The following is a 26642-nucleotide window of genomic DNA, read 5'->3' as shown; positions in this document are numbered from 1 at the left end:
CTGTGCTTAGCTTGCTGCCCCTATTCTCCTTCCCCCTGCCCTCCGATGTCTTTGTGCATGCCCCTGCTCCATCCTTTTTGACCACCATGTCCCATGGACCTGCCACTCCTATCTACTCTGAGTGTTCTGTTGAGCTGCCACTTCCCTCCCACCTGCCTAGCATTGTCAGATGACTGTAACCTGTCCCTGCCACCTCCACCCTGCCTGTCCACATGCCATGCCCCTATCCTCTTCCTCCTGTCCTACATGGTCCATTGTACTGCCACACCCTTCTGCCCTCCCTGGTCTGTTGTGCTGCAACTGCTCCTCCTGCCTGCCCCGTGTGGTCTGTTGTGAGGCCCCTTCCCCTGAACTTTCTTGTCTGTGCACAGGTCCTGACCCTCCCTTCTATCCTCCATCGTCCTTTGTGCATGCCCCTGCATCCTCCTTCTTGCCCATCATAGCCATTGTGCTGCCACTAACCCTCCCACTTGCCATGCATGGTCTTCTGTGCTGCCATGGCCCCTCCCACCTTCCCTGTGTGGTCAGTTAGCTGCCCCTGACCCCCTCCCACCTTCCCTCCATGGTCTGTGTGTATGCCATCACAGTCTCACTGTTGCTCTTCATGTTGTGTCTTGCTTCTAGTGCCCATCCTGCCTGACCTCCATGGCCATCTTGCTGCTCCTGCCCTGCCCCCTTGCCCCCAGCCCTCTGTTTACATGTGCAGACCCCTACTCCCTCCCTCCTGGCTTGTCTGTTCCATTGTAATGCCCCTGATCCGTCCCTCCTGCCCTTTATGGTCTGTTATGCTGCAGCCTTCTCTCCTGTCTGTCCATTATGGTCAGCTAGCTACCATTGCCTCTTGCCCCTCTGTTCTCTGTTGTCCATGTGCATGGTCCTGTCCCCTCCCTCTTGCTTTCTATGGATTGTTGTGCTGCACTCCCGTCCTGCATGCCCTGTGTGGTGTATTGTGCTGCTGCAAACCCTGATGCCTGCCCTGCAGGGTCAGTTTGGTGCACCTCTCCATGTCTCTCCTGTCCTCTGTTATCCAAGTCCATGTCCCTATCCCATTTCCTTCCATGATCCAATGTACCATACTTGCGAACATTTTGAACTTGGTAAGAGGGAGATTTTGAAAAAAAACTGGGGTATTGATTTTCCCCTTTGAGTTACATTGAAAAAGAGGATATTGTAGACAGGAGACAGATCAAATAAAGCCCATTTGAGCTTAAAAACATTGGACGTTTCCTGGCTGAATCGGGTCTGTTGGCATGTATGGTTGTACTACCATTGCCTCTTCCTTCTGCCCACAATGGTCTATTACATTGCCACAGCCTTGAAGGAGGGTAGATTTTGTATCACAGGGGGCCCCTGGCCCGTTCTGTCCACACCTGAATTATGAGACCCTTGTCCTTGCCCTGCCAGCCGCATTTGTAGGCCGTATTAAATTGACCAGCGGGTCCTGTGTTGCTATATAATTATCCTGAGACATCCTTACCACTCAGCCAGCATAAAACCCCTGTGTAGGCCCTTCTGTTCAATATGTAGGCCTCTTTGTTAAATTGACCATAGCTCTGCAATTTTAGTGTATAGCAGTCTGAAGGCAGGTCTGCGAGGCCTTCTGCTCCAAACTAGTAGCCCCCACCCTACCCGAGTGCTCCGTGCTCGGTATCAAAGTTCAACATCCCCCTGAAGCTGTCGACATACAGTAGGCTGCATCCTGGACTGGTACTTGCTTCCTAGGCAGGTTTCCCGCTTTTAAGGAAGTGGCAACCGCAGAGCGTCAAGTTAGGAGAACTGAGGAGATTTTATACATGAATATATTGAATTCCTGTACAATACCCATTATTTTCTGCTTGCTCTATTGAACTTACGATAAGCGATTGGCCTGAGAGACTGACCTTTTCACCCAGTCCATTGTCAGCATTAAGTGGGTAAATGACGAAATGTCTGGTAAAATCTGCAGACGAAGCTTTTGGGTAGCATACGTAGGTACATGTAGCGTGCAAAGGAGCCCACAAAATGATATAAAAAGGGAGCACCCACAGATATCGACGGACAACCTCGCCGTCTGTATGTAGGTTAACAGGCTGTGCAGGTTTTCCCCAAGAACTGGGAGCTCTTGTCTTCCTTTGCTTAAAATGTCTTGCTCGGCTTTGCTTGAAGTATCTTATTCTATTTTACCTATATGAAATGTCATGTTATGTTTAACCATTGTTCTCTTTACTTTTGCATTTAAAAGATGTTGTATTGTAATTGCAGGAATGCTTGCTCTAAGAGTAAATGTGAGTGTCCCTAGGTAACATTTTCCTTGGTGTAACTTGTTTCTCATGATGCATTTATAGATGTGTTTTCTCTCTCTCTCTGTCAGTCCATTAATTGAGATACAGAGAATATCATGACAGCTGTATGATTATCTGGATTCTGTATTTTGTACTTTAGGTCTCTATTCTGCGGTTTCTTTGAAGTTGCATCTTCTCATTAAACTGCCATTGTATTCTGCCTCCAATTCCATGTCTCATATGTCTGTTTTCTTCATTTTTGGAGCAAGCGTTCCTAGGCACCCCGGCTCAAATTAAGGTGCCCCTTTTGTCCCTGACTCACTCTCCTGCTCAGTTCTGTGGTGGCTCCCGGGGCTCTGGGGACCGCCCCTAGCTTCCTTGACCCGTAATAGATCTTCCCTCCAACAGCCTCTCTTGCAAGTCCTGTATTGTTGGTTTGTTGCCCCTGCCCCCCTTTCCACTGCCCTCCATAGTCTGTTGTGCTTCCACGGCCCTTCCTGCCTGCTCAGTGTGGTTAAATTGTTGCCTTTGCACCCTCCTACCTGCCTTCAATTTTCAGAGTCCGTGCCCCTGGCCTCTGCCTCTCAACAGTATCCTAATGAACAACTAGATTGCTAACATTCTATATTTATTACAAAAGTGTGGAGCGCCTGACATCATCTTGATGTAATCAAAACTGTAATACCTAGAGCATTCCTTTAGAAATTACATATATGAGAGGGTCTTATTGGCATCAAAATTATGGTTAGTGCTCTAAAAGACTAAAATAAGGACATATTTTCTGAGTTTTCAAATAGCGACAAAGCACTTTTAAATTATTTGTTATCTTTATGTTTTTTTATCTAGTTGACAACTTGATTAAATGTTGCACTTAGGGGAGAGGATGTGGTGTTACTTCCAGAACTGCAGACTTTGCAACTGGGGAACCAGGTTGAAGTTTCTGCTTCAGCTCGACATTCTGTGATTCTGGTCAAATCACTTAGTCTCCCCATGTCTACAACCAAAATGAATTTGTTCTTGTGTGATGTAACCAATGCTCATGTAAAGCACTCCAATACCTGACAAGTCTGCACTATATAACACTGCAAAAACACAAAATAATAAGTGTTTTGCACACTTCTGTCATTGGGCTATATTTGGGCTATATCTGGGTGATTTTGGGCTACATTTGGGCTCTTTTGTCTCCGGTGGCCATCTTGGGAGATTTATTTGTTATGAAGTTTCCTAATTTCCTCATGTACTGCAATCTCCTCAGTCGGAAATGCTTTCAGTTTTTTACTTTGATTCCATCATGAAGGTATTCAGATATGTCACACATTTGCCATGAATTCTGAATGTTAGCACTCTAGTTGCTCATTAGATCACTGTAGTAAAACTACTGCTCACCATGGAAGTCTGCTCCTGGTATTAAAAGTGCATGTTTCAGTCTGCATGTCAGAATTTTTTAATGAAATAGAAGAGGATTTGAGAAGTCACTCAAAATGTGCCCTCATTTTCTTTCTTCAGCATTAATCATAATTTCTATGGCAAAATGAACCCCCTCATTGTGTTCCTTTTTAAATTAAATGTTTTAAGTGTTACCAGTTTATTCCAATCAAGATGGCTTCAGGTGTGCCATACTTTTGTCATAATGAAGACAGTAAGTGCTCTAGTTGTTTTTAAGAACATTCTTGGACATTCTGTCATTGGGCTATACTTGGGCTACATCTGGGTGATATTTGGGCTACATTTGGGCTCTTTTGTCTCTGGTGGCCATCTTGGGAGACTTATTTGTTATGAAGTTTCCTAATTTCCTCATTTACTGCAGTCTCCTCAGTAGGAAATACTTTCAGTTTTTTACTTTGATTCCATCAAGAAGGCATTCAAATGTGTCACACATTTGCCATAAAATCAGAATGTTAGCACTCTTTTTGCTCATTAGATCACTGTAGTAAAGCTACTGCTCACCAGGGAAAACTGCTGCTGGTATTGAAAGTGCATGTTTCAGTCTGCATGCCAGGATTTGAGAAGTCACTCAAAATGTGCCCTAATTTTTCTTTATGCAGCACTAATCATACTTTTTATGGAAAAATGAACCACCTCATTTTGTTCCTTTTTAAATTAAATGTTTTAAGAGTTACCACTTTAATCCAAGCAAGATGGCTTCAGGTGTGCCATACATTTATCATAAGTAGGACGGTTAGCGCTCTAGTAGTTCTTTGGAACACTCTGGAAAGCTGCAGTAGAACACAAAGGAATCAACTGACAGTCTCTGCCCTTGTTGGATGTACATGTTTTACTGAGAATGTCAGACTTCATTCTCACATGACTGAGAAAGATAATGTGAATTTACAGAAAATAAGCTCTCAGTTTAGCTTATAGATCACCTTCCAAACCTCTGTGGTAAAAGCATGAGAAAATATTTTTCTCTCAATCATGATATCCCAGCAGAAGGCTTTTTCACATGGTGAAATCACCTTAGAACATACCACAATTCCTAAAATGAGTATGGTACCATCAACAAATGATTTATAATGTAACTAAAGTCTTAAAATCTTCTATTAACTGCAATGCTTTTTAATGAGGTGCTATCATGTATATTGGTCCCAAGATGGCTGCCAACACTTCTTGGATGAAGTGCTGACAGCCAATCAGATCTCAGGATGAGATGTGTGGTTAGGCTCCGCCCACATATATATATTGATTTAAATGCTATTTTCTCAGGAACTACTGAACAGATTTACACCAGACCTACAAAAGGCACTTCCTTGACCTGAGGACTACCTCTCTGCCAAATTTCAAGTAACTCTGTTCAGCCGTTCGGGCTGTAGCTGTGTCTAAAGGTCCTATGGAAAAATGCATGGGAAAAACGCGTTTTGGGACCCCCCTTTTTTCTCAGTCCCCGCTTGACGAATCCCCCCGAGACTTTCAGGGTAGGAGCGGAGCGTAGCGCCCCACCTATTTTGAAAATTTCGCGAGGATTCATCGACCGGCGCCAAAGTTATTCCAAATAGAATGTTGCGGATTTCCTATGGAAACAGGGTCCTAACTATAACTATCTACTAGCGACCGCCAGTAGATAATATATATATATATATATATATATATATATATATATATATATATATATATATATATATATATATATATATATATATATATATATATATATTCAGTGAAAAAACCATGGGTTTCACACACGTTATAGTTAGGAATTAGCATTTAAAAAACCTTGCAAATTCAGTGAAAAAACCATAGGTTTCACACACGTTATAGTTAGCTGGACTTTTCACTCGTAAAAAACCAATGAAATTCCCCCGTTATAGTTAGTTAAGCTAACTATAACTCGCGCACCCGCAATCCACTGCTGATGACGTCACATATTACATCACTCATGACATGGTCAGTGACATCACTCATGACATCACTGATGACATCTCAAATGACATCACTGATGACATCATCCAGTGAATGTGTATTTTTCTGAAAATTAAATATGTTTTATATATGTATATCTCACGGACGATAGAAGAATAAATGGGTATATAAGTGTCTAAATGGATGATTTGTTTTTGAAAAATTGATTGTATAACTGACTGATTAAGTGTATCTTAGTGAATATATGGCTTAAAGAGTAATGTTTAAATATGTAATTATCTGTATCAGTCTCTCACTTTGTGTATAAGTGGCTGCATGGGTTGGTGAGTAGCTACATGGGTGTTTTTATAGGATATTAGGTGGTTTTTTGAGTATCAGTCTGAGTGTCTGCATGGTTCGTTGGGGGGGTATTACGTAGTGCATAGGTGCATGAATGAGTGACTCTCTGGTTGTATGTGTTGAAGACAGCATGTGTGCAGGACTGTATGGGTGGATGAGTGTGTGTATGGGTGTGTTAGTGAGTGAATGACTGTCTCAATAGTGTCTTTATGAGTAACTACATATGTTTTAAACTACTATATGTGACTATTGGTGTATATAAGTGAGTATATGTGAGAGTGAGAGATTGAAAGAGTTCCTGTTTGAATAAGTATGTGTTTCTATAAGTGATTGTTTAAAAGACTAAGTATGTGTAACTTTCCGTAGAAGTAAGTGTGGTGGTGTGTGTATAACTGTATATGCAAATAAATCTATGTTTGATTCTTTATTTTCATGAGTGAGTATGTGTGGCAGTAACTCTGTGGATGAGTGGCATTGTGTAGCAGGATGTATAGGTGTTCGAGTACATATGATGAGTGAGTACATGTATGAGTGTCTGTACAGGACTGTTCGTGAATGTGTGGACGTGTATGTGGATCTTAGAATTACTGAAGAGGTTGTTGTAACTGGTATTGGTATGTCCATTTTTTTGAAAATTTTAGTCTCTATTTTTGAATGTGTGTTTCAAAGGTTATATTAGGGTGAGAGGAGGTCTGCCACTCTGTCACAAGGATGATGTCATCAGTGATGTCATTTGAGATGTCATCAGTGATGTCATGAGTGATGTCACTGACCATGTCATGAGTGATGTAATATGTGACGTCATCAGCAGTGGATTGCGGGTGCGCGAGTTATAGTTAGCTTAACTAACTATAACGGGGGAATTTCATTGGTTTTTTACGAGTGAAATATCCAGCTAACTATAACGTGTGTGAAACCTATGGTTTTTTCACTGAATTTGCAAGGTTTTTTAAATGCTAATTCCTAACTATAACGTGTGTGAAACCCATGGTTTTTTCACTGAATTTGCAAGGTTTTTTAAATGCTAATTCCTAACTATAACGTGTGTGAAACCCATGGTTTTTTCAGAGAATTTGTATGGTTTTTTAAATGCTAATTCTTACCTATAACGTGTGTGAAACCCATGGTATTTTCAGTGATTTAATATGGTTTTTTAAATACAAATTCTTATATTAAACGTATGATTTTTTTTTTTTATTTGCAAGGTTTTTTACATTTTTTTTTACTTTATATTCTCTTTAAACACTATGCTTAAATGTTAAAAATTCTGCAATATATTATTTTTTCTCATTTTTTTTTTTACCAAACAGGTAAGATATATTAGTATAACATAGTGATTCTTTTTTTCCATTTTTTTTTTTTTTTTTTATGTGCGCGTACGGTAAGCTTACGGTAAGCGTACGTTTTACATAATGTACGTAATATTTCTACTCTTTTTGCGTATGGTTACACAATTTACGTAGTCGTGCGTACTGCGTACGCGGCGCGTAAGCGCATACGTTACACGCGCACGTTACGCGGAAGTGTTGGGGCGTGCCTGTTAGTGTCTTTTATACGCGCATGCGTACTTTTACCGTAAGCGCTCCGTAAGCGCTCCGTAAGCGCTCCATAAGCGTAACGTACGCGCACGGTGGGTCATGTGATCAAGAAACAAAACTTTTGATTGGTTTAAAGTACTTTCAGTTCAAGAACTCTCCTACACCACACCTATTCCCCTCATTTCTGCTTGTGATCCCTTAGGAGAAGGAGCTGAGTTGTCTTTGGGATACGATGGCAGACCAGCACTCCTCTTCTGAGAGTGAGGCTAGCAGCACCACCATCAGGCAGAGAAGGAGGAAACAGAAGAGCTCTTTTATATGGGAGTATTTTACTTTTCCTGAGGGCGAGAAAAAAGTAAATGCTGCTTTAGTGACTTGCAAGCTGTGCCAGCGTGTACTTTATAGAGGTAATCCTAACAAGAAGTATTCCTTCAGGAATCACACTATGTTAAGACACCTTGAGGATGTACACCCTAGGACACATGCTCGACATACTAGAGGAAACCCTTCAGTAAGTCGAGCAAGCACATCCACAGCAGCTCAGCCGAGTCCATCTTCGGCAGCTCAGCTGAGCCCTTCATCTGTGGGGGCAGATTCACCTTTTTCTGGTCCTCTGGAAACTAACCATCGATTTGCGAGGGTTACAATGCGGTGCTCAAATTGCCATGGTCTAATTGTTCGTGGGGAGACCAGTGTTCCGCTAATTAACAACAGAATAGACCAGCACATTTGTCCTACCAGCTAATATTCCCATTCTTCCTTTCCTCTGTCCCTGCATGAACACAACGGCTCTTTTAAGAGCCAACCTTACCTCTCAACTTTTTTTAATTTTTTCTTAAAAACTTTTTTTTTTTTTACCGTACGCGTACGGTAAGCGTATTTTTTTTTTTTTTTAAAAACACTAAAAAACAATTATCACATTACAAGGTCTTTGAGGGATTAATAATGAAATACTGAAAATCTGTTTGAGGAGAAGTGGAAAAAAGGGACCATCTAATTTCTGACTTACCTGACCCACCCAAAAATTTAATTAGAAAACAGTATTCCTCATTTATACCAGTACACCTTAATTTATGGTGAAAACATAGTCCATAATATTTAACATGTTCCTTACATTTAAATTTCTCCCAAAACACAAAATGATAAACACAACTTCAACAAAAGGAATTCCAATTCTATTATTCATTTCTTAATTTACCACATACATCCCCTCTCAAACTCATAACTCACCTTTAAAATTAGTTAGTTGTGAAAGAAATGTGGCACTCAAACAGCAGATTATCAGAGCCAGGATCTCTGTTCTGTACACCTCTCTCCTCTCAGCAGAACCAGATAATGGCAATGTTTCCCTCTCTTTTTCCACACATATACATGTTAATTTCAAATCTCAGTGCTTCCCCCTTTTTTTCAAATGTAATCACACATTTCTATTGGTTGAAAACCAACCCTTTTCCAAAAGTACCCTTCCCCCAACTTGACTTCTGCCTAGTACCCTTCCCCCAACTTGACTTCTGCCTGCTACCATAGCAAAAGCTCATGGAACACTGCTGTGTGAAGTCAGGTCAGAAGTTCACCACACAATGTTTCATTTCCAAAGAGCAAGAGTGCTTGACTTTTCTAACCTAACAGCAAATCCATAGTAATGTTCTTTGGTAACACATTTTTCTGTACCAATACAAAACATGCTTCTATAAATTGACACATACAGCCTAGTTTTTAGTGTAGAATGGTATGAAACAGCCAATGAGTTCTTTTTATTTTTAAAAAATATGTATGCCTCCATTTCCAAACTGTCTTTCATTTCTTTTTCCCATTCTACTGAAATACACCTCCTGAGTGCATCCAGATCTCCTTTGAAGATGTTCACAGTGTGGATTGTAGGGCACAGCTATGTCTTCTGGAGTGAAAAGTATGCAGAGAAAACAGGTATGGTGAGAGACCTTGCTTTGCCAAATGTAGACATTAAATGGATTGGTCAGAGAGGGTTAAAGTGGCACCAATTGATGCCATTGGTGAAATCCTTCATGCAAATCCAACACCCTGACCTCATAATAGTGCACTGTGGTGGTAATGACCTAGGCACTTTGACTGGGGTAGGTCTGGAAATGCTTATGAAGGAGACCTTTGCACAACTGTTTTCACTTTTCCCTAAAACTGCCTTTGTGTATTCTAACATATGCCAAAGGCAAAAATGGAACTGGTCCAATCATTTTTGTCCGCAGATTGACAAAGCAAGAAAGCACGTCAACAAATCTGTTTCTGCTTTCCTCCGAGACTATGGTATGGGTTCCATTTACCACAACAACTTGCGTTACGACATGCAAGACATTTATAGAGGAGATGGTGTACACTTCACTGATGAAGGGAACAGAGTCTTCCTCTTGAACCTTAGACTCTGCATCGGTACTTACTTGTAGGTACCACTAAAAAATCACTTCATAAACACAACGGCTCTTTTTAGAGCCCCCTAATATCTAAACACTTAAATCTGAATTTTATTTATTTTTTTATTTTTTTTTCTACCGTACGCGTACGGTAAGCTTACCGTACGCGTACTCCGTGATTTTTTTTAAAAATTAATAAATGTTTTTTATGTACTTTTGTGTCCTTCTTTGACCCCCTTTCAAATGTTAGGGGGTCTGTAACTCTCTTCCTTGCCCCCTTTTCACGTTATCTCCCTTTTTTTTCTGTGTGAAACACACGAAATGGCGGCCGACACTTCCTGATTTCGTCCGATTCGAATGTTTACAGTCATGTGACAACCAATCAGATTTGAGCGCGCGCACGGCACCGTACGCGTACGGTAAGCTTACGGTAAGCGCACGGAGCGCGCTTACAGATATATATATTGATTTAAATGCTATTTTCTCAGGAACTACTGAACAGATTTACACCAGACCTACAAAAGGCACTTCCTTGACCTGCGGACTACCTCTCTGCCAAATTACAAGTAATTCTGTTCAGCCGTTCGGGCTGTAGCTGTGTCTAAAGGTCCTATGGAAAAATGCATGGGGAAAATGCGTTTTGGGACCCCCCTTTTTTCTCAGCCCCCGCTTGACGAATCTCCCCGAGACTTTCAGGGTAGGAGCGGAGCGTAGCGCCCCATTAGTTTTGAAAATTTCGCGAGGATTCGTCGACCGGCGCCAAAGTTATTCCAAATAGAATGTTGCGGATTTCCTATGGAAACAGGGTCCTAACTATAACTACCTACTGGCGACCGCCAGTAGGTAATATATATATATATATATATATATATATATTCATATCTCTTTTCAACTCTGCAGCAAGTTTTAATCTCTTTAAACTTCTTATGGTACCGGGCGGTGCCACTCATATTTAATCATCAAACAAAGCGGTCGAAAGGCGGTGCGCGGTAACTGCTGGTGCAGACATTGGGATTCACCACCATGCCCAAGATTATTTGAAGATACAAAAGAATGACGCTGCACTCCCAGGAGCTTCTTGTTTCCAAATTATTTAATGTTAATTGTCAATATATATTGTGATAACTTAGTGCCTGACACTTGGACCTCCGCGAGAAGTAGCGATGAAATAACTTCTAAACATCTAGATGTGACGGGGGATAATTCTCAGGGACAGCTACCAACTAATCCAGTAACATTGGCTACTTACAGCTTAGTGACTACCCTAAATACCAAACTGGATGTTCTCCAAGAGGAGGTCAGGTCAATTAAAAAAATGCTTGAGACCTTAACGTCCCAGTTACCAAATTACAAAGGGGCCTTATTCCCAAACATGGGAGAAACCGCTGCTCCCGAAATTAAACTAGCAGGTACGACCAGGGGTAGCCAAATTGCAAAATCACTGCCTCAAGTACCCAATAGTCACCTTGAGCACCAGAAACTTACGCAGTGTAAAAACCCAAGTACACATACATTTTTTCAGACCAACGAGGGTAGAGCACAGCACAATAACATCGAAAATCCCAAAAATCTTATCCCCCAACACCAGGCCAGACATACTCAGGCAAACCCGAGCATCTACCATAAAGACAGACCTCCACATTCCACCTCCTGGAGAGGGACTATGGACAATGAGTTAGTGCATAATCGATATTTAGACCAGGCCAACTATTCTGTAACAAGGGAAGACCCAGAGCTATGTTGTGTATTCCTTACAAATGTTCCAAGACTGAAGGCGGGCAAAAGGGAAGACAAGGATTCCCTACTAAATAAAGCAGTCCACTGGATCAGAAAGGAAAGGCAGTGTCTATCCATAATAAGATCTGACTTAAAAAACGCTGAAAGGATCCAACAAGATATGGGTGACCTGGATGATATTAAGCTAACCTTTCACTATAAAAATATCGCAGACAATTTAATAACTATGAACCTGAGATCCCATTCCTTCTTTAATTCCAGCATTGGTATCAGACAGAAAAGAACTTGTCTAGTTGGTAGGGACACAGCACACCATACCTTAGGGGGCCTCTCGAATTTAGCAGACCCGGACTGACTGATTCAAGAGCGGACTGGTAACCTATCAATAAGGGTAAAACTTCTATTGTCTAGGCACAACAAATTCCAACTGCATTTCCTCCCGTACCTGAGAACGATACACACTGTGAAAAATCTTATTCTGTGGGAGGATTAGGATCAACTGTAGACGAAGCGGGCAATTTGGATAACACCACTGAGACACCATTGTGCCATATCCAGTCAACCCAATCTGTAGTAGACTGTAACCCCCCCACTTATACTACTTTAAATGCCGTGAAGATAGTACGCTGGAACATAGCCGGCCTCACAAGGAAGTCGCAGGAACCTGACAGGCACGAATACATAGACACTTTTGATCTTTGTTTGTTCCAAGAAACGTGGGCCAGGGAACCTCTGTATAAGGCGGGCTACAGAACTTATAGTGTAGAGGCGCGGCAATCAGCCAGGGGCAGACCATCAGGAGGTCTCCTTATTTGGGTTGCAAATAGCATCAATGCCTCAATAGGAATAATACGCTCAGACTCAGAGGATATTCTGGGCTTAAGCTTCAAATTTAAAAACGACTTGAGGCTATCATTATTTAATGTTTACATTAGGCCCAGAGACAATTCTAAAGAATCAATGATAGTACAGTTATTGGAAGATGTCCTAGCTCCCTTACTCCCTGCTGGCCCCATTCTAATTGCCGGTGATTTTAACTGCTGCTACGAACCCCTGCCAGGCCTGAAAGACATTTTTGAAGATGAAGACACTGCTATGGGCATACCCCTTCTGGGAATAGTTAAATCCTGTAGACGCTCTCAATCTGCACTACAGCTACTGAATTTTACCATAACAAATGGTTTGAGATCATGCAATGGTAGAACACCTTCGGACCCCCTTGGATCAAATACCTTTTCAAGGGGGTCCGCGACATCCAGGATCGATTACATTATGTTAAGTTCGGCTTATTGGGCTTACGTCAAAGACTTTAAAATAGACGCCAGAAGAGAAAGTGACCACTTCCCACTCTGCTTAGATCTTGCAGAAGAATCGTTTCAAAAACATCCAACGATCCATTTGGGACCTGGCCACGAAGTAATCCAGCTCATAGTGAGTAACAACAGAAGGGCGGTAAAATGGCCGTCTATAATGGGGAACATTGAATCACTTACTCACATTTATAACAGTTTCAGTGATCTTGTGTCGTTGCATCTACACGAACCTTCAGGGTCTACTTTGATAACACAGACCCACTTAAAACTGGTAAATAGAATTGAACCAGACCTGACAAAACCTGGGCTTGCCAAGATAAAAAATCGTGCTAAGGCGGTGAAATCAAACCCCTGGTTTGATAAAGACTGTGTAGAAAAAAAACAACTTCTAATGAAGGCACTCCACGCAAAGGATCCTTTGCTCATCAGAGAAGCAAGGACATCATACAACAAAACTCTGAATGTAGCCCGTAGAAGTTGGGAAGACTCGAGCTGGGGAGAACTACTAAAGGCAGCAAAATTGGGCGACCAATTCTCATTTTGGCAGATCATCGCAAAGGGTAAGAATCCAGGCACCCCGGCCCCTGATTTTAACCTGGATCCAGGCACCTGGCATAGACACTTCACCCACCTATACGCCTCACAAGTCCCTATGATGGATGGCCACAGCAGCGCCACTGGTAGTCTTATATCACCAACTACGATTGCTCCATTGTGCTTCAGCATCGAAGATACTAGACTGGCCCTGGATTCAATAAAGTCTTCAAAAGCTCCGGGACCTGACAAAATACCAGGTGACCTTTTTAAACACGCACCAGATGTATGGGTACCATACATCAATTTGCTAAGTAACGCAATTGCAGGAGGCCAGCCAATTCCCGATTCCTGGAAGGGAGCAGAGATTGTTCCAATATACAAAAAGGGTGGTAGAGATGACCCGGCTAATTACAGGCCCATTAGCTTGTTGGACATACTACAAAAACTCTACGCAAAACAAATTCTGGGAAATTTAAAAGATTGGATATTCGTAAATAACATTATTTCTCCCTACCAAGCAGGCTTCAGGGAACGGACAAGCACTATAGATCAGGTGTTTCGTCTGATAGTAATAGCCTGGAAATACACCAGGCTAAGAGATGGCCATTTATACGTGGCCTTTATAGATCTAAAGGCCGCTTTTGTGGTCAAATTTGTTGCAACAGGGAGTTCCCAAAAACATTTTAATCCAGCTGGTCAGGCTCCATGAGAACAATTATGCTAGAGTACGTTGGGGTCAGGCGGGTGAACTCACCGAAGAAATACCAGTGAATAGAGGTGTGCGCCAGGGATGTGTCCTGGCGCCAACACTCTTTCTCCTTTATGTCAATGACATGGTTGAGTTCCTCCAAAAATCTAGTCACGATTCCCCGAAGCTGGGGGGTAACCATGTTTGTGCTCTAACATTTGCAGATAACACAATATTATTATCGCAAACACCAAAGGGCCTGCAAAACCTTCTGAATTCACTTAATGACTATTGCACTTTAAAGGGTCTGGAAATCAATCCCGCAAAGACCAAATACATGTCAATTAGACCCCATAAATGCTTTAAGCGTAATCTCAAATTGAACGGAATGAGTCTAGAGTGTGTCCCCAATTTTATTTACCTTGGTGTGATCATTGACTCCAAACTTTCTTGGAATCCACAGATCATTAAATCAAGTACAATTTTAACGCAAAATTCAGCCCCAATTTTAAAAAAACTGCACGCAACCACGTCCAGGGCAATTACCCCAGCACTGGAAGTCTACAAGGCAAGGGCCCAATCTGCTGCGCTGTATGGCTCAGAGCTTTGGGGGGGGGGCTCGCTTTATGTCTTAATTAAGGGGGAAAATAAGATATTGAGGAGATTTGTCACACTTCCACAAACACACCATTAACCCCCCTCATGATGGATTTAGGTATTAAACACCTGGGCCACAGAGCTGTGTGGATGTCCCTGTCTTACTGGATAAGAATCTGGACGACAGATGAACTCTACATGTATAGACAATCACTAATCGAACTCCTGGCCCTAGACACTAACCTTAGTTTTCCGTGGTTGGCACACATTCGCAAATGGCTGCTGGATTTGGGTCTGAGCAGATTCTGGGTTAACCCGAGCCTGCTCAATTTTGACTCAAAACAGGAAATAAAAAGTATCTATTGGAACTTTATCATGCACAATGTTTTTTTTTTTTTGAAAACTTTTTATTGATTTTCGAGATTTCACGGTACAAAGACATTATAGTATACATTTGTAGCAGCCCTATTCTGTACATATCACACCCTACTTCGTGTGTGGTAGAATTCCATCGCTGTATAGTTACATTCTTCAGTATCCTAGGATAAGTGTTACAAGACCTGCCGGGGTATCCGCCCCCGCTATAAATAATGTCTATGCAGTATTTAGTACTTGAAACTTTCCCCAACTCCCCCCTCCCGTTCCACCCCCCTCACTTGTGTACGTCTGTGCCATGTGCTTTTTACCTTTCAATGGTGTACTCAGCCCAATTTACGTGTCTAGTTTATACAACACATTTACTCCTGTGCTAACAATGCAAGACCCTCGTCGTCCTTCTCTGTGGGCCTTGATGCATTCTATGTTCTATGTAGGGTCTCAGTGTTGTCTTGAATTGTGATGCTGGTCCCCTTACCTCCCAATTCATGATGTTCAAAACAATCCCCCGTTTTGAGCAATTTCTGGATGAGATCGAGCCTCAGCTCGCTAAAGTGTTATACCTTAAATTTAGGTACGGCACTCTCCAAATTAAGTCGTTCACATCTAAATGGGGGCCTGCCCAGAGAGAGAGAGGGGAAGCTGAAGACAGGTGTTCCCAATGCAATACAGGGACTAAAGAGGATGTTGCACATGTTTTATTTTTCTGCCCTCTTTACAGAGTACCTAGAATCAAATGGATAAAACCCCTGGCCAGGAAGTTATGTGTTGGAAAATACCTCGAAATGCTGCGTATCTTAAAAACCGACTCGTCAAGACTCATTGTGTTTGGTACTAGTAGATTTTTGCTGTCTGCCTATTTTATTAGGATCAAAAAGGGACTTAGATTTTAAACTCATTTTATTGAGATCTATGGGAATTTTAAAATTTGTAATTAGTGTGTATTTAAAGTTTATGATTGAATGTAATTATTTTTAGGGAAGTCATGTTTACACGCTTTTAAAATCTAGCACTTTATGATAAAGCACCTTGCACTTTGCACTCTGCACTCTATGAAAGTTAATCCTGTTTATATATGAATACTTAGTCTAGAAGTAGGTAACAAGCATCTTATATGTCATGCTAGGGACCAAATATGTTGCACTTTGTATTATCATGGGGTTTTAAATGCTGATAGGCATATTTCCATGAAGGATCACCTCTATTATTGTAAATAGATCTCACATATTTTACCTTTCTTGTTTGTGTAATGCTTTTATGATTCTGTGAATCGAATAAAGATCTATTGAATATAATATATATTTATATATATATATATTATTTATATATCATTAGATAATGGTCAATCCCAATGTCAGCACCAGCAGTTACCGCACGCCGCTTTATGAGCGGCAGCGTCACAATCCACAGAACAGTTAGAGCCTAGATTATTGACACCACAAACTGTCATGATTTAATAGGTCCCTTAGTGTATACATCAAAATAAATATATTGATAAATCAAAGGCAAAGGAGTAAATGAGAGTTACAAAAAATAGTAGTTATGTCCATGTGTATTTATTGATGTAGACAATATCTTGAATATGAACTCAGTTACTTGCTTTATTTATCCTATATTGTGAATAAATTTGATTTACAATCATTTGCCAAGTACTATCACTCCTACAAGATGAAATGTTGTGGTAGCAGTTAATGTTTGGGGCACCAGGACCCTGCAGACAAAGAGAAGGCAGGACAGAAAAATGAAAGGTAGGAACGGGAATGGGAGGGATCAGAGAGATAAGATTTTAGAGAGAAGGGAAGTAGCTGTGTGGAAACGTGGTCTCCTTGAGAAACAAAATAAAATACGTGCCTACCTATCTCCGTGGTGTCCGCGTCTTCTGTGAGCATCAAGAACATGACACACAGTACAGAGGAGAGTGTGCATTGCACTTTCGAATTTAAAAGCCTAAAGTGTAATGGCCAACCATCTGTGGATACTATACAAAGTAACAAGTTATCATCAAGTCACTGTTCTCCCTCTATTCTTGCAGTGGTTATCTTTCAAAACGGTAAGTGGTAAAGGGTAGTACTTGCCCTGAATTGTAGCAAGCAAGTGAAGCACTGTGCACAATTTCATCTGGGGAAACTTTGAGGGCATTCTCCTCCAGTGGAAATTTTGAAAAAAAAGGAGTCAAAAAGTGTGTTTTAAAGCACAATAATGTTCACTTCAATTAGCTCAAAAGCCATTGACTCTGAATGGACACTGATTAAATAATCAAGTCCTTTCCTGGTGTGCCAAGCCAAGGAAACATGATGCTCCCCAGAAGTTGATTTGTTTCATCATGCCGTGGATGGTCCCTTAGGGAAAAAGTACACACAATTTGCCTGTGGTAAAACTTTGCCATTTGAACCGTCAATGTACTGTGCATGACTTTTATGTCACAATTATCTCTAGTATTTCAGGGACAACATTTTGCCAGAGTTGTCACCTCCTCCCCTGCCCACACACCCACATATTCCAGGGTTGTCCTCCTTATACTCACAAATAGACTAAATGTAAATGAAGAAGATCAGGACATAACATTAGAATGTGCACATATCCGTGTTCATTGTTTAACTTACATAGCACGCACGAGTCCCTACATTATCCTATATAACTTTATAATTGAAGATGTTGCAATCACATTTTCCTGTAAAGTATGAACGTAAGTAGATCAAAGCCCATTTGAAGATAGGATTTCAGTGTCTAAGGTATCTAATAGTAGCTTAAGATCTTGCTGATTTTAGGTGCATGACGTATAGTCAAGACATTCTTGAAGCTCAAATGGAGAGACCTCCAACCACATGACAAAATGTGCGCAGATAAGATGTCAACATGATGATGCAAATGCCCACCATACGTAGATGAGGAATACAATATGACAGGTTGACACCATATGCCCCTCAGGAGGATTGTCATGCAGCTGGGAAGTCTTTAATATGCCTTTTATGACTACTGTATGTTACATTTGTCCACCATTTACTAGTGTAATCCAACAAATGTCAGGGAATAGATAGCCCCATATGCCAATGATTGAACCATACACCAGGGAAGGTGTTCATATGTCATGGAGTTCTCCCATAAGTCCAGCAAATACACACACACACACACACACACACAGACACACACACACAGACACACACACATAAATATCTAGACACATATCCATACACATGCATTGGTAGACAGATGTATAAGCACCATTCCCGTGCCACCTTCTTTCTGGTGCTCTCTGTTCTTAATTTTACTCACCTTACATGTAGCCTCTTTTTCAGTGCAATTTTCATGCTTTAGTCTACAGTTCCCTGATACTTCACTACATGAAATGGTGATGGTTGGCTAATGACTTGCAAGGCTTAGACCAATAAGAAGGAGAAATCTTGAATACACCGCTAATGCATCTCCTCTAAGACTCTGAATCTGCTATAACACGTCTTTTACAAGGTACCTGATATTTTCTAACTCTCTGTTATTCTTTTTAACAGGGGACTCCCTTTCATCACACAGTGGAAAACCCTTCTCGACATATGACCGGGACAATGATGGCATGACACAGAACTGTGCCAAGACTGTGCAGGGTGCCTGGTGGTATCACGAATGCTATAGTTCCAATCTGAATGCTCGCTATGCTGTCAATGGCAAAGAAGCCCACCAATACGGTGTTGACTGGTCCACAGGCAATGGCATCAGCAAGTCGTACAAGCGCACCGAGATGAAGCTCCGCTAGAATGGGAGCTGACTGACTTCGGGATCCGTTGGTTATAACTATGTAATTTCTTTCTTTCTAAATTGTTGGAAACAGCTGGTAGTAACTTAGTTTATGTAATACATTTTTCGCTCATTTAAAGATGCTTCAGCTAATATTATCAACTGATCTCAGTGTTAGAAAGTTGTCCCTTATATGAAAAATAAAATAATTTTAAAAAAATGTTTTGAATTTTTTGATAGCACAAACGCGGTCCAGCGCATTAGAGGGTTTTACAAGCACACCAGGTTCTACAATAGACAGGGTCAGAAATGGTTTCTTTAGGCTTGGGGGAATGAAATGCTTTGAACAGAATCAAATGGTATTGAGTTGCCACCGCGACTTAAACCTGGTTACCCAGTTCCAACGTCAGCAGCTCTGACAATTAGGCCACATGTCCTCCCAGCTCCTATCTTTCTAGAAGATTATACTGATGGTATTGGTGGATTAAACTATATAATCCCGAACTCCTGGCCATCAGTAGAATGGCTTCTGGGGCAGCCGAGCTGATTCCTGGGTCAGTTCCTCTGAAAAATGGTGAGGCTGAGGCGGAGTCTGCCACAGCCCATCTAGGATTATATACAGAACATCACCAGCTGAACTAACTCGACCTCAGGACAACCAGCTTTTCAGAAATGAGAATGTCTCTTCCTCATCTGCACAAGTCTTTTTTGAAATGTGAAAACTTTTTTAAACCTAATTTATATATATAAGCATGACACAGTAAAATATAAATATCCCCGAAAAAAATACAGAAGTCAATAAACGAAAGAATAGGTATAATAATCAAACAATTAGGATACGAGATAAGACAAAAAATCTCATAACAAAATCAATACCAGATAGTAACTGTGTAAAGATATGAGAAGGGAAGAAAGAGAGAATGATTGAGGGGGAATATCATTCAAATTAAATAGATATTAAAAATCAATCAGGTTCATAATATACTGTCACAATCAATATTTATATATTGAGCAATGTTATCATTGCATTGAATATTAAGTGTAAAATTTACAAAACAAACAAAGAGTAGAGGCATTCACGGAAATTTGAAAGGATTATCGAAATATACTTGTTTGAACATCAAGTTGGGATTTGATTTCCAACATATGTTGTAATTAGAGACCATACTATTTGTTCTTTAACATCTAACAATACAGCTGTTAGAAAGATTTTATCTAATTTGGTTATAACAAATGCCACATGGCCATGGTTTATAATTAACATATGCATCATTCTTCAAATTCAGAGTTATTCAGTGAAAAACAAGAAGAATTAAGAGAGTTTTTTGCGACTCGCAATTTGCAAGGTGCTATTTTGGGTGTTCAACAGTGTGTAACACACTGTTAGCAATTCGGAATAGGGTCGCAAATTGAGAGGCTCATGAATATTAATGAGCCTCTCGCAATTTGCGACCCAAGGTATGATGGCCTGCTGTGCTCAGCAGACCACCATGTTTGGGACTGCTTTTAAATAAAGCAGTTTTTGTTTTATTTGCAGCCCGTTTTCCTTTAAGGAAAACGGGATGCATTTAAAAAAGAAAAAAATGAAATGTTTTTTGTTTCATTTTTTAAGGGCAGGTAGTGATCCCTGCATTTGCAAAGGGGAAGAGGTCCCCTGGGGACCCCTTCCCTTTTGTGACCCCATTATCACCCTCTTGAAGAGGGTTGTAATTTGCGAGTGTTTTGCGACCGCAATTGTGGTCACAAAACGTTTGTACATGGGGTTGCGCATGCTATTAGGGAGGGAACACCCCTTCCTAATAGCGACTTCGCAATTCCAAAATATTTTGGTATGGCATGCAAAAACCGTTGTACATCTGGCCCTTGGTTTTAAGAGAGGAAGCTAGCCAATTCTGAGCAAGGCTTCTAAGTGATATATTAACATGTTTAAATGTAGCATAAATCTGGAAAATGGCATTCATTTGTTTCCATGCCTGTTGACAAAACATATAAATATGTGGTCATAAATAGAGCATATGGAACAGATTGAGTATAACAGTTAGTATTCCCATTACAATTTCTTTTTTGCTGTTGATGTTAGAGCTAATGATCCCCTTTTATAAATAAAAAAACACAGTCTGAATGATATTATATTATATTTTAGTAAACTTTAATGGCATGGGGACCAAAAAAACGATGGATTTAGGCCCAGATCTCTGTACTCGAGTGAATGTTTGACATTGTTCAACATTCTGTCCATCAATTGTTCTTTTTGCATTTGTCACCCCAAGTGGGATGTGTATGCCCGGACGTGGGCCGCATGCTCTCCATGCCACTGGAGTCAAGCTAGCCTGGCTAATGAGTGGTGAAACCCCGTAACCGGTCCCAGGAGGATTGCACCGAACCAGGGATGACATGGCTTGACAGCTCGTGCTGGACTGTTCCCATGGGGAGCAGGGTCAAGACTGATTTGCATAGGGCTGGGTTTAAACTGGAATGGCATGGTGAGGAAAAAAACGATGGATTTGGGCCCTGAACTCTATACTGAGGTGAATGTCTGATATTGTTCAACATTCTGTCTATCAATTGTTCTTTTGGCATTTGAATAGTATTATCAGCATGAAAAGATTTGTGTATTTTCAACCAGATTGTGTTCCATATGCCAAGAGACCAACACATATTAAAATATTTTCCCAGAGAAGCTCAATTTTTGACTTAGGCCTAGTAATTTCCCTGCTATCTAAATATGTATTTTAAAATGAAGTTTCAGAATTGGTGATTTAGTTTGTGACTAATGTTATTTTTTTGTAACAAAAGGAATATGTCGACTAAAGTAAACTTTACATAGATTTTCTATTAAACATTCATATTTCTTCTCTAAGTACATAGCATAGGACAATTTAATTAAAATGGAATCTCAGAAACGGATACAAAATTACATTGTTTTTAAACGTTATGCATTCAAGTTATTCCATTTTGGTTCTAAAGGTGCCCAAAAAAATGGATCTCCTATTATATTCAATATATTTATTATACTAAGTAGAAAAATTAGGAAGTCCTCTTGATTTTTTAGCAAAAGGTGTTATGAGATAAGAGAAGATTAGAAACATTAACACCTAGAGGCATTAAATAAAAATAATAATCTTAATCTCTTCTAATTCCATAAAAATGAGGAAAACTGAGAATCAATCTTTTTGGGAAGGTAAATCAGTGTATTAATCATAATCTTAGAGATGATACTCATAACAATTGGGGCTAACATTATTTTAATCACGCTTAACGGACCCCACCATGAAAGAAATAGACTGGATTCCAAAATATTTTAATTGTTTATCTCCACATTTAAAACCGTAAGTGCATATATTTTGTTTAATTGTATCAAGAAAGTGATCTAATGCTAAATATAGAGCAATGGTGAAAGAGGGCATCCTTGAGATAATGATAAATAGTCTGAAGAGATTTTATTAACAAAAATAGATGCTTTGAGGAAACTCAAAAACCAAGCAGCTACAGCTGAAGAGGGGTTATTTATGAGCCTCTTTGGTCTGTAAAACTGTGGAAAGGCTCATAGAAGAAAGATGATGGGATGATAGAAAGGAGAAAGAAAGATAGAAGGTAGAAAAGAAGGAAAGGTGAAAGTAAGGAAGGATGAATGCAAGGTAGGAAGGGTGATAGGATGGGTGAATGGGTGGGAGGATGGATGAGTGTGTGAAAGGACGAGTGAATTGATAGGTGGATAAACAGATTAAATGATGGCAGTGTAAAGGTAAATCTGAGAGTGTGGCTGGATGGGTGGATGGTAGCTGAATGGCTGGATGGATAGGTGTGAATGCATGCATAAATGATTATTGTGTGAATTATTGATGGATGAGATGGCTACTGGATGGATGGAATGGTGAAAGATTGAATGATAGATGAAAGAATGAAGAAAGTAAAGGTGCAATGGTGGATATCAGCAGGCGGATGGATGATTGAAAGGATGAATGGATAGATGCTTGGATGGAGGAGATAAGAATACTCTTCTAGGAGGTTCAGGTTCACTTCTTCACTTGCTTAGTGCCATCAGAGCCTCGGTTTAAAAGAGTTGGTATTTTTATTTTCTGTCTACTACCTTGTAACAGAGATATCAAATTAATAATTATAGGTGCAAAATCATGTCACACCAGTCACTTAAATATACATTTTCTTTAAATTGTATCAAAAGTCTTATTGGCATCCAAAGCGACATCTGCTAATGGATAATTGAATTTGCATGGCTTACTGATCAGATTTAAATGCTCTAAAATTATCAGGGCATAGTCTGCCTTTTACTTAATGCGACTGCTCATGTTGAGTAATTTAATTTTAGATAAAAAAGGGTCTATTCATAAGGCTAATATTGTAGCAAAAATGCTAAACTCTTTTTTAACCAAGGAAATCCGCCTACACGTCTTAGATTACTTTGGGTCTTTTCCATCTTTATGAATAAGGTAAACTATAGCTTCTTGGAAAGAACTTTGTGCTGCTTTGGAAGAAGGGAAAAGTCTGGGAATTAACATCTTTGAAATGTGACAAACAATTCTGCCAAAAAACTACCAGGTCCAAGCACTTTATCAGTTTTTTATAATTTTAGAGTAACATCTTTCCTAATACCTGAAGATCATCTGTAAAGTCTGTGGGTTTCTGGAATGAATTTCAGTATGTAAAAACATCCTTGTCTTTGGAACTAGTATCGAAGAAGTATCATTCAGTAGAAAAATTGCAAATTCTTCTGGAATATCTTCCTTTTTATGAATTCATATTCACTGATTAGTGTTTCCACCATAGATTGTTCCTTCCTCATTTTAAGATCATTTTCCTTTTTTACTATGACCCCTGCTATGCCTTGCATTTTAGTAAATATTCTGAAGCATTGCCTGTGGAAATCGTGTTAAATTACAATTTGGCTTAACCACTTTGCCCAAAGAGCCCCTAGATTTTAAGGAATAAAATTGATAGTCTAGTTTCTTTCCTTGTTTTATTGAACACACAATTTATTATGAACCCACAATCTGCTGTGTCAATAGCATTACAGACTATCTGAAATAACATATCAATAGTTTTAGATAAATTAAAAAAATCTACAACAAATATACAGATAGATTTTTTTTCAAAAATCAGTCAGAAGTGAATTGTTGAAACTATACCTATCAAGATGTTTATGGAAAGGAATAATATCCATATCTGTGATGACTGGAGTGTGACTGGAGATTTGAACAGATCTTGTTTCAGAATTTATCAAACTCTAAGATAATCGTTTTACAGAGAAATATTTGATCCACTGTGGACTGAGTGAAATGTGATAGAGATAAAAAAAATATATATATTATTTCAGAGTGGGATTACATTATCTCCAGGAGTCAATTAAAGTTTTCTGAGAAACAGCAAATCTAAATTGCTTCTGCATCTTACTAGAAATAAACTTTAATTTGGATTTACTATCATAAAAAGGATATTTAATTTGTTTGCAATCCCCACAGAGACTAAAATATGGGCTATAGAACTCTAAAGATTTTCTGGCAATTTCACCTCAGAATTTGTGATCTGCTTGAGTGCCTGCATAAACATTTAAATTTGTAATCTGGATTTTGTTAATAATTAATCCAGTGACAATCCATCTACCATCTTTGTCCTATTCATCAGTGATAACTTGTACATTCAAATTTTTATTACAGAGAATAATTGCATCATTTTCTTATTTAAAGCAGGAGATACACAAGCTATCCCCATCCAACATTTATGTAGTTTAAGTGCCACAGATTCTGGGACACTCATTTCTTGTAACAAAACCAAATCTGTAGTAAAACAAGCTAAATGTGAAACATCTCTGTGGTATTGATTGGGTTATTTAAGCCTTTATCTATCCATAACTGAACTCTGGATTGTAATCAGATAAATATATATACATACAGGAACATGCGTACAAGGATTACTATCAAACACCTGAGAGACTAAAACAACACCATAATAAGCAGGTTAGAGGAAAGACAAAGTAAGATTATAAAGTTATAACTCAAGAAATAGGGAAAGGAGGATGAAACAAAGTGGAAAACATAAGAGAAACAAATAAACACAGACAGTCCAAGCCATAGATATGATGACTGGGAATCATACTTTGAAGGCTAAATTTAAAATTGTAATGGAGAAAGCACAAAATGAAGATGACACATCCTCACTAAAGGCAAATCAGACAATGAAATTCACAAGGTGCAAAAATATGTATTGATAGAAAGGACAAATATTGAAGACCTGAAACAAAAGAAAATAAGTCAAAATGCGCATATCTGTTAAGCAAATATTACAGCAATGTAATCTCAAATAACAGTAAAATAACAGGGACACATTTCGGGGAACCAAAGATCTCAATGTTTCCCTCTCCTTTCCCTGGCAGTCAGATATAAGCTTTCTGAGTTTATCAGGATCATCATAAGTGGTTGTCTTTACGTTATATGTCACTTTAAACTAACACAGACGAATCAAACCTCATCTTGCATTAAAGGATCTAAGATGTCATCAGATTGCTTTCATCTAATCATTATAGCCTTTGAAATTTCTTGTGAGAAATACAGTTTACTTCCTGACCAGGATATTTGTTTCTTTATTGTTGCTGTGTTAATTACTTTGAGTAAGTCAGTGAATTCTGAAAATAAAATTATTCCTCTCCTGGGTTTGACATGGAAGAGTCTGCATTGGCTTCCTATACAAGATAGGATTGCTTTTAAGATTCTGTGCATGACTATCTGGCCTGGGGGCGGAGGGGGTTAAGGATCTCCTGTCACCCTATGTCCCGAGTAGAAATCTTCGCTCCAGGGAAAAACATCTGCTGTCAGTTCCCCGTTTCCGTAGAGTGAGATGGGGGGGAGGGCCTTTTCCTTCTTGGCACCTAAAATGTGGAATACCTGTCCTATTGAAATTAAAACTCAAGATACTGTCCCTATGTTTAGGAAGGCATTAAAGACGTGGCTTTTTGCCAAGGCCTATCCATAGTTCTGGCTCCTGGTCTGTTTTGATTTACTTGCTGTTAGGCGCCTTGATGCCTTTGGGCTTAGTTGCGCATTATAAATATCTTTTCATTCACTCATTCACATGCGAGGAAGCAAATTTTTATTTCTGACCAAGTGTGGGCTCCCTTTGGATATTTATAGAAACATAATTTGGTATCTCTAATAGTGTATAGAAAGGGATCTGAAAAAAGATATCCGTCATCCTTTCCACCTTATCTGGTAGACCATCAATTCTCAAATATGTGTCTGTTTTTATTTTTTAAACCTTCAGCATTTTTTAGAAGATTTACATTTTTCCCAAAATATCTGTCGTGCTCTGCGCCTTCAATATCACTAGCACACTATTGTATCTCAGCAGCTGTCTATAGAGGCCTATTTTTCATTCATATTCTGTTATATCTTACCTTCCTCCATAAAAGGATGAAAGGGCTGAATTTGTTTCTGTAATAACTCCATAGATATATATGTGGGTGGCTTATCTGGAAAAGGTGGAATATTTTTGGTATTTTATCAATAGCACCTGAACTTATTGGTGGCTTGTTAGCTGATGTATGCTTGGGGATTATAGTGGACAAAGAATTTTCTTATTGTAAGTATGTGGCATTCATTGTAGCTTAATCACATGTAAGAATTCCTCAGGCTGTCACTAAGTTATATATATTCAGAACTGGGTTTATTATAAATATACATTTCTTTGCCATTCTCACATTTACACAAGAAGAGGAGTTTTTACTATCACAGTGCCAAGGACAAATTACAAATCTAAAGAAAAAGGCAAAATAAATT

At 39.6% G+C, this 26642-nt stretch overlaps 1 protein-coding gene across 1 annotated transcript in view; it reads left to right on the top strand.

Annotated features, from left to right (window-relative positions):
* LOC146861459 (ficolin-2-like) overlaps positions 1–19075 on the top strand; it is a 470803-nt gene extending 451728 nt beyond the window's left edge. Inside the window, exon 8 of the mRNA XM_085645778.1 lies at positions 18633–19075. Coding sequence (XP_085501904.1) covers positions 18633–18874 — 242 coding nt within the window. The 3' untranslated portion in view covers positions 18875–19075. The remainder of the gene's footprint in view (positions 1–18632) is intronic.
* The last annotated feature ends 7567 nt before the right edge of the window (positions 19076–26642 follow it).

The sequence above is a fragment of the Triturus cristatus genome, chromosome 3_1 (assembly GCF_964204655.1).
Source record: "Triturus cristatus chromosome 3_1, aTriCri1.1, whole genome shotgun sequence".
Taxonomy (NCBI): domain Eukaryota; kingdom Metazoa; phylum Chordata; class Amphibia; order Caudata; family Salamandridae; genus Triturus; species Triturus cristatus.
This window is presented reverse-complemented; position numbering and strand designations above follow the sequence as displayed.